This window comes from Myzus persicae, unplaced genomic scaffold (assembly GCF_001856785.1).
Source record: "Myzus persicae strain clone G006 unplaced genomic scaffold, MPER_G0061.0, whole genome shotgun sequence".
NCBI lineage: Eukaryota > Metazoa > Arthropoda > Insecta > Hemiptera > Aphididae > Myzus > Myzus persicae.
Genome location: NW_019100470.1, coordinates 1367035 through 1384373, shown reverse-complemented (window position 1 = coordinate 1384373; position 17339 = coordinate 1367035). Strand labels below are relative to the sequence as shown.

Here is a 17339-nt window from a genome sequence, read left to right as displayed (position 1 = left end):
GTTGTCATTGAAAAAACATTAATCGTAGAAACCTGAACAATTCTACTATAATAAATTATACTATCATTTCTATATGTAGTAAACACAATGCAATCATTAAAAAATGTATACTTATAATTTAAGATTTGTTTAGTCATTCGAAATTTTTAAAATATTTGTATACTATTGTGTTATTTTAATGTAAGTCATAATAAGTTTTTAGGTACCATATTCAATCACGTCTGGACATTATCAAAACTATATTTTTTTATATTATATTGTTGTATGTTTATTTCTTATACAGGGTGATTCGTCAAGCGTATTCAACCCTTTTTTTCTTCAACGATGTTATTATTCGAAATCTTATTTTTGAAATTTTCAAACACACTTTTTGTACAACTACGTAAGGAGTGTCCTGGGAAGACACAAACTTCTATTTTTCAAATGGTTTTCTATTGTAAACTATTTAGTGGGTGCTTTTTCTGAACATTTCGTCGTATCAAAAGCAAAATCCAAACGAGTATATTTTGAGCTGTGTAACTGGACTCGTTTCCACCAAATCCTGGCATATACAGGTTAGGTACATAAGGTACAGTTTTCAACAATTCCACATGGATAGTATTTTTGATTTTATACTTGTTATCGCAGTTGATGCGTATTTATAAATCTGTATGTGATTTAAAGAACGGATTGTTGAAATGTGCATGGAATAATCCGCAGAGCACCAGAATTAAGAATAGTGGTTCTCAAAATATATTAAATAATCATTTTGGAAGATTAACGATTTGATGAAAACCAAAACCAAACTTATTTTAATTTTGACGATAACGAAAATTTAGTTTCTAGTGGAACCGATGTACGCCCATTGAACTTTGATTTTTCTAAGATATCCGAGTATCATATATCACTTCCAGATCCAAGATTACATCTATTTTAGACTATTATATTTATTCCAAATTGCATGATTTGAATAAATTCAATATTTCGTGAAGAATGAGGGCGAGTAATGAGCACGGTCGGAGAATCACCCTGTACCGGTCATATATACGAATAAGAGTGATATGCGGCTATTTCAGTCGAGACGTGTGACATTTTTTAGTTTATATTTTGTTACCGATTAAATCGCTCACACACGTCACATATAACATAATAATTTGTACGATATACGCGTTTCGGGTTGGTCGGCCGTGAATTCGACACGAAACTTAAAAGACGCGTGCCGATAAAAAAAAAAGATAGTCCCCGACCGCCGAGTACGCACGCGCACCGTATTACTCACAATAATTATTATATTGTGTTTAAGCACCTATTTTGTGTTGTTGCCGAAAGAGAAAAATCAAACGCATTTTCACACGCGTCTCCGCGGGTACGGACGATATAATATATTATATAAACGGGCGGACGACGACACTTGAGTCGCAGAAACCGTCGGAAAAGCTTACCAAATATCGTGTCTTCTTGCCGGTGTTCATAGGCATCATTTATTAGGCCCACCGGATTTCGTTTCCATTTCGACGATGACGAATAATAATATGAACAGTCCGCGGTGCCGTCCCGAAATCTTCTCGCTGCTGGCCGTCGCGGCGATCGCCACCGTGCTCGTCCATCAGCCATCGACCGTCCACTGCGCCGACGCCGGAGTTTATCCTCCGCAGCAACAGCAACAGGAGGCGACGATGTTCACCGCTCCGTCGGGCTACTACGTGTCCACGTACGACCACATGGACGTGGGCCGATTGCTGAGAAACAACAAGGTGGTTGCGGGCTTCGTCAAGTGTTTCACCAACGAAGGACCTTGCACGCCGGAAGGCAGACTAGCAAAAGGTACGATGGATACGAGGGTAGTGCGACAGAGCGTACTTTATTAATCGCTTTGCAAGTGGTGTTGAGGACTTGTTGCACCAAAAAAAACAACATCTTTTTAAATACTCGATTAAGATGATTTATCGAAATGTGCTCATTGAAGACATGCAGCTAAAGTTGTTTTCGTTTGGAAAAAATCCTTCCCGTAGGTATAGTGCAGGTACAACAGTGTTAAGACGTCAAAATGTAACTTAAAATTAATATAATAATTGAAATTTTAAGAATAACCTATACCTTCTAACTGCTCGACGTAACGCTAACTCATATATGTATTGACCTACTATCATTTTATATTTTTCCATTATAATTCACAAATATTGTTCGTGAAAATCTAAAAATATAAAAAGAAATGCAATAATAATCCATATTTTAAATTTAAGGCATAGCATGTATGGGTATACCGCTGCAGTGCTGCAAAATTAAAAATGAATCGTTGCATTGACAAGTATTTGACCTGATTTGACAAAAACTACAACTGTTTGAATTAACCTACAAACTACTATAACTGGTTTTAACTACTACCAATGAAAAAAAAAAAATAAAACAATAAGCATAATAGTATATACATGTTAATTAATTTAATTCAGAACCCTTTTCAAGTCTCTTTTTTTAACATCAAAACAAATTTTAAACGATATTTCACATTTTGTGTTTGTTAACCAAGGTAAAAGACAGGCTATTAGTAACATAATATATATTGTATTTAAAAAAAAAATATTCAATAAAATAAAATAATAATAAAATATTCATACTACATCGTGAATTCAGAAAACTAGAGTTACTGACTTTTTAATAATTAATTAACATACCTGTTCTACTATACTGTACGCTCGAAAATTATTTTGAAATTATTAATAAGATTACTATTTACTATAAATCGTCACCACTGGGTGGCTGATTTTTTCATAAGTGTCCAAATTACAAGTATATTTAATAAACTAACAGATTGAATTTTTTTTAAATGAAATAAGATTGCAAGAACTACAAATTAATATTTTTAAATACCATTTTTTAAAAATTATATTCGCATTATTTTCTTTACTTTTTTGAACGACAAAGATACAAAATACATTTTTAATTTCATATATTCCGAAGTATAGAATATTTTTTGGAACATTCCGATTCATTTAAATTGAATTTAAATCGAGTTGATTAATTAATCAATCTAGTACTTACTTACATTTTACCGACTATGAGTATTGCTGTTGAACATCACAACAGCACAAGTTACAATAATAGATAACTATGGGTGGGGGGAATGGAGCACATACATTAATGGAAGGGGATAGTCAGACGTGATTAGTTTTCGTCGGTCGAGTGGGGGTAAACTTAACTCGAATAGAGTAAAAACGCAGACTAAAATTCTAACAGACACGTTCTAGCGCAAAGTAAAAGACTGATAATTATATCGTCGACTAACGAACCAATAAAATCAAGAAAAAATAAATAGGTTATTGCATTTAAAAAAATGTACACCCGAGCTGTTCAAAACCGAGCAATTTTTCGTTTGAGAATTTCTAATGAAACTCAGAAACGAGTGTTATCTGCTAAACATACGTCCGTCTTAATTCCACTCAGAAATGTGATGAAATTTCGGACTGAATGATCCGATAAAACGTTGTTTTGAAATATTATTATATTACGTCTATTATACCGATGACTTCATTAGTACACGTTCCAGGTGGCGACACTGCAGTTGTCAGCTTGTTTCTATATTTTAATCGAATTCCAACCATTTTAGAGGTCCATTCGTGTTAGTGTGTTACGATATTACAAAACGTATATTGGTATACGAATTAAATGTATCCTCTTTCGATTTCAACATCGAATAATCGTAATAATATTATAATACAATCAGTGAATCGAAATATTATAGTATCATTTTTACGATCTCACGCGAATGACTGCGTATGCACAGCAGTTGTTACTCGTAATTGGATAATAATTGACGTGCTCTGTGTACGAATAATAATATCTAACCATAGTTATTATCAATACCATAGTTCGCCATATTTCTGCTATATTCTATTTTTATTGTTTACCTTTAAGACGTAAGTGGTAAATTTTTTTTATTTAAACATGTGAACCAGCATGCGTCGACCTTTAAAATGTTGTCGATATTGAACGAAAGGTCAGACGCAATTAATCGCCAACGTGAATTTATGTACGAAAATATATTACTAACCATGGATTATATAGTCGTATCATTAAAACTAAATAGGTAGTTATGTAAACAAGAAACGAGCACACGTCTTACCAGCATGTATTGTTCGTACTTACTAGGATGATAACGATGAATATTGTCTTACTACTAATAAAATTATTTACTTTTTTGAGCCGATTTATTATGCGATAATATTTTATAGGTAATACAATATAGGTATTCGATTTAATGATTTGTCTTTGGTCGTCGAACGAGGAGACGTATTTTAGACAGCTGCGTACGCTTAGTGGTAATACACGTCATAACTAGTACATACTTAATAATAATTATTACTTAGGTACATATAATTACAATAACAACAACAAAAAAAGTTTGTAAACAATAACCGATTTAATGCTGTAGCTCCTCCGTCGAGGTCACGGTGACATGCGTTTGGTTATTTGTTCGTCACACATGTTTTTACATTTTATACCTTCTCGTAGCCGCCACTCGACCTACATATTAGGGGGTGAGCTAAAATTGTTGACAACCGCGATTGTCTACAGGTTGTTCGGCGTACAACCTGTAGGATTAAATTTTTTCGAAATATACCACAAATGTCCTATACACGACCGTTTTCTGATTTACAGCCTACCTGTTGCCCGAGATCATACGTACCGTGTGCGGAAAGTGCACCCCGAGGCAAAAGGACATGGCGCGGTTAGTGATAAGACACATTTACACGTACAGGCGAGGGGATTTCGATAAGATCATGCAGATTTACGACACGGATGGCAAGAAAAACGAGATCATCGATTTCATGAACCAAAAATAGTTCAGTTATTATATCAATCGGCAGCTATACCTATCTATATATACTCTCAAACGTCAAAGTTGCATGATATAATATTTAAAAGCGGTCGCCGTATCACCACCATCATTCATCACAACCTTCACGACGAATAGCTGCTGATGCATTATAATATTATATAATATCTGTTATTATTATCAAAAAATATTATAGAATAACGACTGCCGGTTTTAATAGGAAACATTTACCTACACTTGTAAATTGTAATGGTAATTTTAAGCCCCCCTCCCCTCATGAACGATAAATCATGATTATTAATCAGAACACATTCTCCATATTTTATACATATTTATACTATATAGGTACCTACACTACTATGATATTATTATATACCTACCTTTATCGTGGTACATACAACTGTAATATTTATACATATATATATTATGTATTTACTCAAATATACTACTGTTTATGATATCAATTTGTGCCGTAGATTTGATTTTCTAATATAATCGATCCAGGTACCTACATAGAATATCGATCATCCATCTATAGTTTCTAGATCTATCATCTAGATTTTAAAAAATAAGTCTTTTTTACTACCTACTCAATTTAATTTAATTTTGGAGTAGTAAAAAAAAACTTATTTCGAAGTACATATTAATATATTTTTGATATATTGATGAAAAGTACTTTGAAGAAAAGTATAGGCAGTAATTATATGATGAAATGTTTCAACTGTCCCAATCTTAGATCCATACCAGCTAAGTGTAACAGCACAAAGCTCTGAAATATTTAAATTTAAAACTGTCAGATTACCGTGATACACTATGTATATATATGTCACTACCTATGTCTGAAAATATGCTGGCGATTGTGCGCTTTGATCGGTTTTCATATTATGCGTACAGTAATTATTAACAGCGTGCTTTAGCGGGCCATAGTAATGCATATTATAAATTTATAAATGTGTATTACAATCACACGTGTTCGACTAAACTGTAGAATAAGTTACCTATGTTATATATGCTGTGAGCACATCGTAAAATATAACAATATTTGATGTCTTATAAGTCAAATAATACTTCATACACGATCGCACGACTTATGTCCTGCAGAATTAGGTGAGTTACTAATTTATGATAAAAACGTGGAAAAAATACCGACATAAGTGGCTTTTAACTAACAACGATAATAAGTGATTACTACCCTAGAACACGTAGTTATGTAGGTACTGGGTTGCAATGAGTATAATAAGAATATATCATTTTAAAAATCATATTCAATTAAACACTTAAAATGATGCCAGGTTGCATGAAAAATGTATTAATTTAACGGTCTAATAAAATTTAATGGACCAATCATGGGTCACTAAATCATGTTTAAAGGACCATCATTAGTTGACTATCGATTCGTTAAATGTCTATTGATTGATTATGCAACCCGGTATAAATTTATTCAAAACTTTATTCAAACATATTATAAATAGTTATCTAATAGTACATGATACACCATATAGTTTGTCACAGGGCTAAAATGTATGTTTCGAAATATTTTTCCTAACAAATTTTGAGAAAGCTCTTTGGCTCGTTTGGTTATTAGGTTATACTCCGTGTAAGACGCTTCCAAACGGTACGTACAATAATAATAATAATAATAATAACATATCCACAGGTCGAATTCGCAGTGAAAACATTCGAACGACGTGCATAAAAATGTACGAGCGATTAAAAAAATACTTATTATTGTATAAGAACAAATGAGATTATACCTACCAGCTACGTGTGTTTGGAATTCGTTAGGTACGACAACTATACGAGTCTTTCTTTTTGTGGCACGCGCCGTGTTTGTATAAGTAATACTATATTACTGAATTGTTTTCGGGCAAATAATTTGTCGAAAAAAAATTCAATCCGAATACTCTGCAGGACGCTTTTAAAAATTATTTACGACTGTCTCTTGCGGTCTGATGGTATTAATACTCTGCAGTGTTCGAAAATGGCACGTTTCCTTCAAGTTCGTATTCAAATGAGCTGCCGCAGTACTACAAATTATTAAACATGATAAATTAATTTCAATAATTTTATGTTTAAATTAATTTTAATAATTTTTTGTATAAAATAATTCAAAAATTTTTTATTATTTGAATAATATTGTTAGTATGAGATACTAAATAAGTTGGCATTTGATTCGTTCTTAGAATGCTTACAGATTTAAGCTATATATATATAAGTATACTTTATTCAAAATAACTTGATTTCGATCGAGGAACCGAACGATATTTATATATATTTTTTTTTTGAATAAATGAAACAAAAACCGGATATAAGTATCTAATGCATTTCTGAATATCGTTGTCCTTCCGCTTACAATATTTATTATACCTGTATACTGCAGCAGCAGCAACATAATATTATACTATACAGTATATACGTATATAACATTATTGTGGTAACCTTAAACACGATTTTACAAATTCTCAGGCGATTTTCTGTATTTAACTCAGCCGTGTTCTTTTACGAACACGTAAATTCCCGTATATTGAAATCAACATGACTAAAAAATACTCAAATGTATTGCCGTATTATTATTAACATATAATGAAAACGTTAAACGTCGTATTATCATAATATTATAAATTTATAATAACATTTCATGGCGAAGACTTACATAACGTATAGAATATAATATACTGCAGCTGATTATAATTTATAGCTGGTGTCCTACCTACGTGTAGTAAACGCAATAATTACATATTATTAAAATATATTATTATAAATTATAATGTTGTACTATTAACCTTGTTTGACTCTGCATCAGTGTTGCTTTAATTAGCGCTTGTTTATCGTCTTATGTGTATATATATATTATATATATTATATAGGTAACGTTTTTTTATACCTACCTAGCTATATTATACTGTAAATACTTTGAAATCGAAAAGAAACGGATTTTTTAAGCTCTGACTCTCTGTGCTCTCCTGGTCACGGGAAAGTCGAGCGAGCATCGTTGTTTTCGATAACAATACGAATTTGAAAATCGCGAACGATATATTAAGAAAGGTTATTACAAGTTCCAACACTCAATAAAAGTCATACCTGTAAGGGTATTTATACATTTAATAGTGACTCGATAAAAATCCCATTAAAAACGGAACAAGCATAATATTTTATAAAGGTCGAAACAAATTGGCTTTTTAATTTTGTTTAGTAGCGGTAGCAATCTATATAATAGTTGATGAGTTGCTATCTCGCTATCTAATTTATCTAAGAGAACGCTATTTAGAAAAAAATAAAATAATAATAATAGTATATTCTAATTTTATAATGATATGCATACATTTACATCATGTGCGTATACTAACACACATTATAGCTAAATTATATTACATTATATTGAAGTACAGTTCAACAAATTAATACTTTATAACATGATCGGTATCGCGGAGGAGAAAAAAAACTTTATTCGATTTATTGATATGCTGGACGTTTACTGAAAGTCGATACATTTTTACAGTCAATATTGAATCACAGAATCTATTACAGGACACCTGTTTGAAACTCTGTAAATAATAACGCAATAGATGAAATTAATTATTAATTTTTGATTGAATAGAAACAGTGTGAATGTGTTATGAGTTATGACTAAACGGTTTTAGGTGTCAACCATGGTATTTTTATAAATAAATCAAAAACTCAAAGGTATAAGTTTATAGGTACATCATATCATGTGTGTATAATGTAAGAACACATTGGTGATTGATACTGCAGACTGAATGATCAATGTGATACCTATCATCAATTTTAGAACTTGTATAAAAATCTCCCAAAAATGTTTCTAAAAAGTTCAAAATTCCGGAGCGATGTATAATGTATATTCATTTTTGTCCACCGTATTCTCGATTGTCGAACCTACGAGCATCATACAGGTGACTTCGATCTACGGATTCAAAATAACATTAATGCCTCTGGTCACTATAATGCTTTATTAAATAAAATTGTTCAATAATAAAGATTTTAATAATAAATATTATGTTTATGTTGGTCATAATTTTTATAAGCTTTTAAATTATTCAATATTGGCATGATTAACCTTGAATTACATTTATATGTGTTATAAATTAAAACTGCAAATTGTATAAAACGAAAACAAAAATATTGCGCTATTATACTTTACTTTGAAATAAAATGAAATCTTTTTATGGTTAAAATTATAAATAATATTATTACTCTTCACACTTATAAATATGTATTAAAATACATTTTATACATTGCAGTAGACCATTTCACCAGTCCATTCCGCATTTTCGTGCGATTTGAGCACTTTATTCCACGCGGCTATCGTCAAGTCGTTGAGATTATTATTTTATGATTTCAAGCAAAATAACTAAAAAAATCGAACAATTTATCAGTTTGATGGCTTTTCGACCGCATTGTGGTGTCGGTTTCCATTTGAAAGATTAAAAACACCGATGTAAAAGCACCAATATAGCACCGTATACCTGGAGTCCAACAAAAATAAATAACTTCCCATTACTGCGTACAGCATCGGCGAACAGCTTCTCATAGCGCTTCTAAAAGACTTAAAAATATTAACGTTTACGAACAATATAAGAATTTAGTGAGTACGTATAAGGAAGAAAAAACATATTTGTTTGCTCACGGTCAAGAGATTTCGATTCCGCTCGTTTGGTCGATGAATGCAGATGTTTATAATATAATAGTACCTATACAGAAGACAATGTGGTGCGCAATCTTTCTCTCTCTATCTATCTCACACACAAGTACACAACTCTGCACACCTATAATAACGATAATAACAATTGTGTAACGTGAATAAACGATTTACTCTATGGTAGAGTATACAGTTGCGCTTGCACACGGTTTCAGATCGTTATAGGTGTAGAGAATTCTGTCGGACTAGGAAGCGTAAATAGTAAATCGTCCAAAATACTGCAGTCTCACGCGTCCCAACAATATACGTTATATTTTCGTGATTCGGCCGTGGACCTAAGCACTATAATAGTTAAATCGCTTCCTTGGATATTATGTAGCCACAAAGCCGTATAGGCGACCGAAGTCGTCGTGTTGAAAAAAATATAACTCCTAGAACACAAACGCGAACATTAATTTGTCGTAACAAAGGCGTTAATCTAGAGTTTAGTATTGTTAATATCTTCGAAATGTTGTTGTAAGTGCTGCAACTGTTATAGTAGGTATGTGTTTTCAAGTTGTCCGTCATAAAATCGAGTAGACATTTATTTGCATTTCGGTCACACCGGCAGAGTAATTAAATCGGGTTCGTATTGCGTCTCGAATCGTATGTTATACTTGCCGATGGACTTCGCTAAATGTGAGCTACGCAGATTTTCAACACTGCAGTTATTTGGGCTGTCTTGACCAGATATAATAATATGTAGGTCTGCAATTTCATCAAATTATTAAAAAAACTATTTTATTTTCGGTAACCGATGTCAACCCTGAATACAAACAAAAAATATTAGTTTTTCGCGAGTCAAGTTTTCTTTGTGAGCCCCTCTTTAAAAGGGTTACTTACCTATTTACTATAAATTTCACGACCACGATAGACTTGATCGAGGATCGCCCACACTCAAAACAACGGTTTTGATGAATGATGATAATGTGTACCTAACTTTTCCGGTCTTAAATAATATGTGAGTAATAGATAAGTCGGTATAAATACGATCATTTTCGGGGTGGAAACGTAATAACTAAATCATTATGCAGCTCTAATATTATTCGTTGTTATTGTGTAAATAGATATTATTAAGGAGTGAATATTTTTTTTAACGGGCTTTCATACAAGTCCGTGGTACCTGCACAGAAACAGTCCGGATAGCGGAAATAAAATAATAAGATATTTCGAACCTGAGACCGCGGCGGGATTCGACTTTATCAGATGGAAAATGTGTTTTATTACGGTTCGACGTTTCAAATCGATTTGATTGTTGATTTCCACTCCGATAATATAACATACCTCTCTACGGCTATGTTACATATTGTCAAATTATGCACGCAGTACACCAATTGCAGCACAGTTATATAAACATCGTCGGATTTCAAACTAAACAAAAAACGCTTTTGATTTGGAAAAAAAAATCGTAATAGTCGTTATTTGCTGTCGTTGGCTCTCTCTCTCTCTCTTTCGGCAAAAAAATATGCACTCTCGTGAAATTACATGCTCTGAAAGGTTTTTCACTCGTTTTAAGTACAATTAATATAAATACAGTGATACGATTATGACTAGGAATTTTTCTTATATAATACTACACGTCTACACTTACAGTATACAGGGGGATCCGTCAAGCATTCTCGTTCCCTTTTAGATTCTGAGTGTAGCGAAATGTTCATATTGGCATATTCTGTACACGATAGACTTTTAAAAATATTTCGATACTTTTTGAGCTATTTATCGGCATGAGAAATTTTCGACTTTTATAATATTGTTGTCGATAAAAAAGTTCTCTCTGTCAAAAACTTGAAAATTTAATACAAGATTCCTCTAAAATTGTTATTGGTGTACCTACTTTAATAAAAAAAAAAACTGAGCCATAATCCGCCATTAACTTCTTACGAATCCTCGAAGATTAAATTTTATCGTATAAATGTAATTAATGCCGTGAAATATAATGTACATGTAATCGCGTTTCTTACAATGTTGTTTTATATTAACGTTGAAATGGGAAAAAAAATAATTTCTAAGGTAAAACGCCACAATGACCGACGACTTCCTCGTTTCCCGGCCAAATTACCAGGAATTTTTATACATAATATATAAATGTATTACACGTTATAATAGCACTTACACGCGAATTACACTCGATGCACATTGCACATACACGCATTTTATAATATTGTATTCACAATAAAGGTATACATGGGTGCACGGTAAGTATTTATTTATTAACCATATCATATGTAAGTATAATATACGGATTGGAATCGGATGCGTTGATGAGTAGAAGACCTCGGAAGTGTGTGTAAAGCGTATCAACGCCATGAACCGAACATAATACCTATATGTCCAGACGATATTAAAAATACGAAGGTTAATCGCTGTTATTACCGTACACATTGTACCTAAATATGTTTGGAACACGAAAAAGGTGCCTCCTATATTATGTTTAATTAATTTACGGCATACTTTAAACGCGTATTATATTATATTCTTGTTATTTTTGTTTTAAAACGTTCGTGTTTATTATCCAAAATATTATAACAAGTGTAAGTCGGATGTTGGACGGCATTACAGATTTTTCGTATTAAATATCAAATTTGCTTCAACATAGTATATGACGTGTGAGAATAAATTACACACAATATTATTCACTAAATAATACGAAACATGACATGATTAACAATAATTTTTTTAAAAAAATAATTAAAAATTAGTAGTTAGATATTCGTAACGTAACAGAACTATTTGTTTATCAATGAAGTGTTCTTTTATAGACCTTTGTACAACAATTATATTATATTATGTGTCAAGTTAAATTTTTTTCAAACCATCGATTTAAAAACGATTAATTATATATATCTGCACAAGACAATAACCTTGTAAAAATAAAAAAAAATAAATGTTTTTTATTGAAATATCAGCAAGTATAGCTAAAAAGGTATTACGACAAACGATATTCGTTCTCATCGGGAACAATACTTGTTTGTCCCTGAAAATCTATGAAATAAATTTAAAAATAAAAGGTAGATAAGTAAAACATTACAGCAAGTACCTACAACACATTAATGTAACATTATATGACTAATATGGTACTACCATTTTGAGAAGGAATACTAAACAGTATTTACCTATATGATAAAAATGAAGTCTCATTGAGTTTCATGTCCAAATCATGTCAATTTTATATAGGATACACAAAACGCTTTTGTTGTGTGCATTGTGTGTGCATCGCGATTTGTGAAACTGCAAACAAACACAATTAATTTATTGTAATCACTAATCGTACATTAACTCAAATCTATATAGGTACCGTGGAATGATGCATCGCACTTTCATATAAATCATACCATAAGAAAATGATTGAACATTTCATAAAATCTAGTTTATATCAATATATCATACTACTGTTTTAGCTGTTTAAATTTTTTATTAAATAAAAAATGGAGTTTAAATCTAAAAGAGCTCAAAATACATTTGTATAAAATCACATCGTTAAATTTCTCTTAAATCATTAATGATGACATGTAGGTATACCAGTTAGAATTTATTAAGGTATTATTAATATCAATTGTCGATGTAATGATCGGTCAATTATGATTTATGATGTATGAAAGTATAAGGATATTAAGTCGTAATTGATTTTCCGGAACAATTAATTCATTTGTAATGGACATCATTTTGTGGGATAATAATTACCATTAATTTTTATTATAATACATTTATACAGACATAGCAACAATCTTTTTGTCAAATAAATTCTGTAATAAGTAAGTCAGCTTTAGATAAAAAAAAATATTTTATACAATACAATATGTTTATACAGGACGATGGACCACGCTAGCTCACCCCTGTTTCTTATCTAATAAAACATTTATTAAAATTTTGATTTTTGGATTTTTTAAATATATTTAAATATCACATTTTTAAAATCTTGAGATTTTTGTACTATTTAAGGAGTGTTCTGTGGCGATAAAAACTTCTACTTTTCAAACGAGGACCCTCTTTTACTAATACTCCTATATATCTTCCATGCTCACTTTCATGGAATTTTTAGCCTTAGTACACAATTTTAAATAATTTAAAGTCTACTAATTTTTGTATTTGATACGTCGTAATTTTAAGAAAAATTATCCACTCAATATTTAAATATTTTACAGTAGATAAGGGGTTTTTTGAAAAACAGAAGTTTGTATTACATATGGTAATACAAAAAAGTCTCGAGAATTTTAAAATGTGGTCTTTGACTTTAAGTATACTCGAAAATTTCAAAAATCAGATTTTGAATAACTACATTTGTAGAAAAAAAAGGCGAAAGCTTGGCGAATGACACTGTTAATAATTTGTATTTTGTTCATGTATGATATACACAAATACACAATATATATATATATAGGTTTGTTTCCATGGCAGTCACACGTTTTAAGACACCGACCGAACGTAATAACTGATTCATCATTAGGAATGTATAAACGTTATTAAAACTAATGAATATTAAAATTAATTTTTAATTTGTCAGTTTTTAACAGCTGTTTAAAACTTAATACCGCAAGTTCGCAACAAATACAGTCATAAGACACATAATATTTATCACTATCATCGCGATTTAGATACATGATGTTAGAGTATTTGTTTTGTCAATACTAATAATTATTATTCGTAATTAAATGTAAAAGAAAATGTTGTCATCCTAGCGCGTCTACAGAGATAAGGCACAACGGATAATACAACATAATACACAAGGACAAGGCTACTTCGTGCCCATAGAAGACCCAATTTAATGCGCGACCTGTGGAGCAAAATATTTATCATCGCAAGCACCCCCTCGTCAAATTCCAACAAATACAGCGACTGCCGGAAATCAATACAACATAAAAGAATTCTTTCATCAATAATTAGACGAGACGACCAACAAGCAATTATTAAAAACCCGTAGGCATTAGTATATATCGTTAATTTATTGTACAATAACAGTAAACATGTGTACATACGAGTTACAGCATTATTGTATAATTGTTAATATTGTTATTGTACTTAGTGTTAGTATAATATGTCCTATATGCGAGCAAAAAATTCTCGGAGAATGGTTTGGGTGGCACGAGGCTCATGCTAATTAATTTTTTAAAAAAATTGCATTATTATTATTACTAATCGTGTACATGGAACTATAGAATGCATCGTGTGTGCGCAATACAACGTGGGAGTGTTCACGTCTGCTGAGACGACGACCAGCAGCGGGGTAACTTCGTTCAACCAAATTCCAAAATCAAAAACACATCCACAAACAAATGTTGTAGAACATTTAAGGGTGTAGGCACTTCCGCGTTAATCCCGTCATTAAAGACCGTGAAAACCGTTCGGAGTTGTCGCACCTACACAGCTGCAGGCGATCCACTGTCGAGCGATTATTTTATAAACAACGTTCGTCTGACGGCCGTTTGATACAGATAATAAGGTGTTACGAAAATCGCTAATAAATTTGTGCTAAGAATCACGAACGCGTGCGTGCCGCAATATAATAGGCGTTATAATTTATAATAATATTATATAGTCAAGGCGACAAATGTAATAATAATAATAATAATAATAATAATAAAATCGTTATTATTGTTCAACAGAAACGCGATTGTTGTAGTCATACATTTAATATTGCAGTATGTAACATATTTTAATACAGCCGTACAATAATTATTACAATAATGTGAATAATATATTATTATTATTATTGTACGCGTACGACTCGTGTATAAGTAAGTATAATCATAGACATATATATATATATATATATTTATGTATGACTATGAGTATAATATATTATATCAAGAAATAATTGCATTATTATTATGTTGCTACTGCGTTACGCGCGTATACCTCTATAGGTCTTACCCACGTCGAATAATTGGGACCCGAGACCGAAATCGTGCGTACATATTACATATTATTGTTATTATGTGCGAGCTGGTATTATTATCGAATTAATATAATATTAATAATAATATTATAATCATTATTATTCGTCGCACGGTCGCCGTCGCGCGATTAACAGTTGCAGATATTGTATATATTTATATTTTATATGCGCACCTGTTGCGTCACTATATAATATGGTAGTAATAATATGGGCCCATGTTGTAGATACTATATTATGTGTGGCGAGCGATGCGATTTCTAAAATAAATAAATATGCGAATTCGGTCGCGTGTACGCGGTGGAAAACTATTGCGAAGATAGGTATTAGGTATTATATATTATTTGGTCGGACTCACCGAAAAAAGCCGAATTTCCTAAAAGTGTATTTTATATAATAATATTGTACACCTAATAGGTGCCTATACTATTAAACTTTAATGGTCAAATTAAATTTAAAAATAAAGAAACGTTTACTACTATCTGTTCAAGCATAATACTTATACGCAAACGTTGTACTCGTATAGTTGCACTACAATACATTAAAAACAGTATCTATTCATTTGACAAAATACAAAATATGCAATACTTCTAATTTAACTATAAATATTGATATCTTAAAATTCAATAATATTATGATTTTTAAGTAATATATCAATATAGTTTATCATTATTTCATGAATATCTTAAACCAGTGACCACCAACTATGTAATTGATTACCTCGAATTATTTTTAAAGTATACCAAATTAGTTTTCCTGTTGACTTATACATATTGTTTGTAAATGTGTTTATCCTTGAAATACAAAATTTGCGACTAACATGATAATCTATCGAGACAATTCTACTGAATTTCTACATTTTTCACGAAGAAAACTTTAAACATTTTTCATGAACAGAATTATTGTCTAATACCTGTACGGCTATACTTAGAACTTAATTGTGTTGTGGTAAACTGATAACTATATACTAGGTACTTGTTAGTATTGTCTGCTCCATGTGTCAAAGCCATTTTGACTATCTCCATGTGGCAAACCCAATCTTAAACTCTTAACACTGTACACTCCAGGTGCCAGGAATCAACAGGTATCGGCACGGTAAGTGGTCCCTGGTTTCCAGAGTGTATGAAAACCAAATTTCAACAAATTGTCGTATGTTATATGTATTAATTGAAAAAATAAATGGCACCGTCGTTAAGCAGTTCCGGCCGATGCTGTTAGAAACAAAAAAAAGGTATTTGTCAGGATGCATTCATTAAATTTAATTCATTTTGTGGTCCAATCAATCAGGTGTTTCAGGAGAGTACGTTTCAACCTGGTACCTATATACTGCCTAAATGTTAATAGTCCATCAAAAACGTGTTGTTGTTTTGCACAACAGCCTTATATAGCGTACGCATAATAGCAGTCTCCCCGAGGCATTTCGTAAGTAACTAGTGAAAAAAAAATCGCGAAAATTCTGAAAACGGTCATGCAGTAATTATACAGGTTAATTATTGGCGTAGTTAAAAACAAAAAATGTCCATGTCGAGAGTGAAGACAGTGTAGTGTACCTTTGGGGTATGATATTATCATAACATTGATTACATTTAATATACATATTTATCAATATAATAGGACGTATTATATTGTATTTAATCATTTATAATAATGACTCCTGGACTCATATAACAACAATATTATCATACTCGATGCTATTATATTACAACGTGCAACGAGCTTAGGTTTCTTTTCAGATAATCCGTATATTATTTATTATATTATATTATTATGTAAGTATAATATGATTATAATATTAATATTAAAATCGCGTTCCGGTAGTTGCCGTGGTAGATTCTCAAAACTCGGTGACCTTGACTTTGTCTCAACTGCAATAATATACTATATATCCATATAATATATAATACGATGATAAACTACAATTTATTATTATTATTATTGTT

The 17339-nt window shown here is 31.4% G+C and overlaps 1 protein-coding gene across 1 annotated transcript; it reads left to right on the top strand.

The window, feature by feature from the left end:
* Positions 1-1283: 1283 nt before the first annotated feature.
* Positions 1284-5159, top strand: LOC111043022 (putative odorant-binding protein A10). The gene is made up of 2 exons (XM_022327803.1): positions 1284-1803; positions 4636-5159. Exons 1-2 carry the CDS (start codon positions 1497-1499, stop codon positions 4818-4820), a joined length of 492 nt encoding a protein of 163 aa, XP_022183495.1. The 5' UTR covers positions 1284-1496; the 3' UTR covers positions 4821-5159.
* Positions 5160-17339: the final 12180 nt, after the last annotated feature.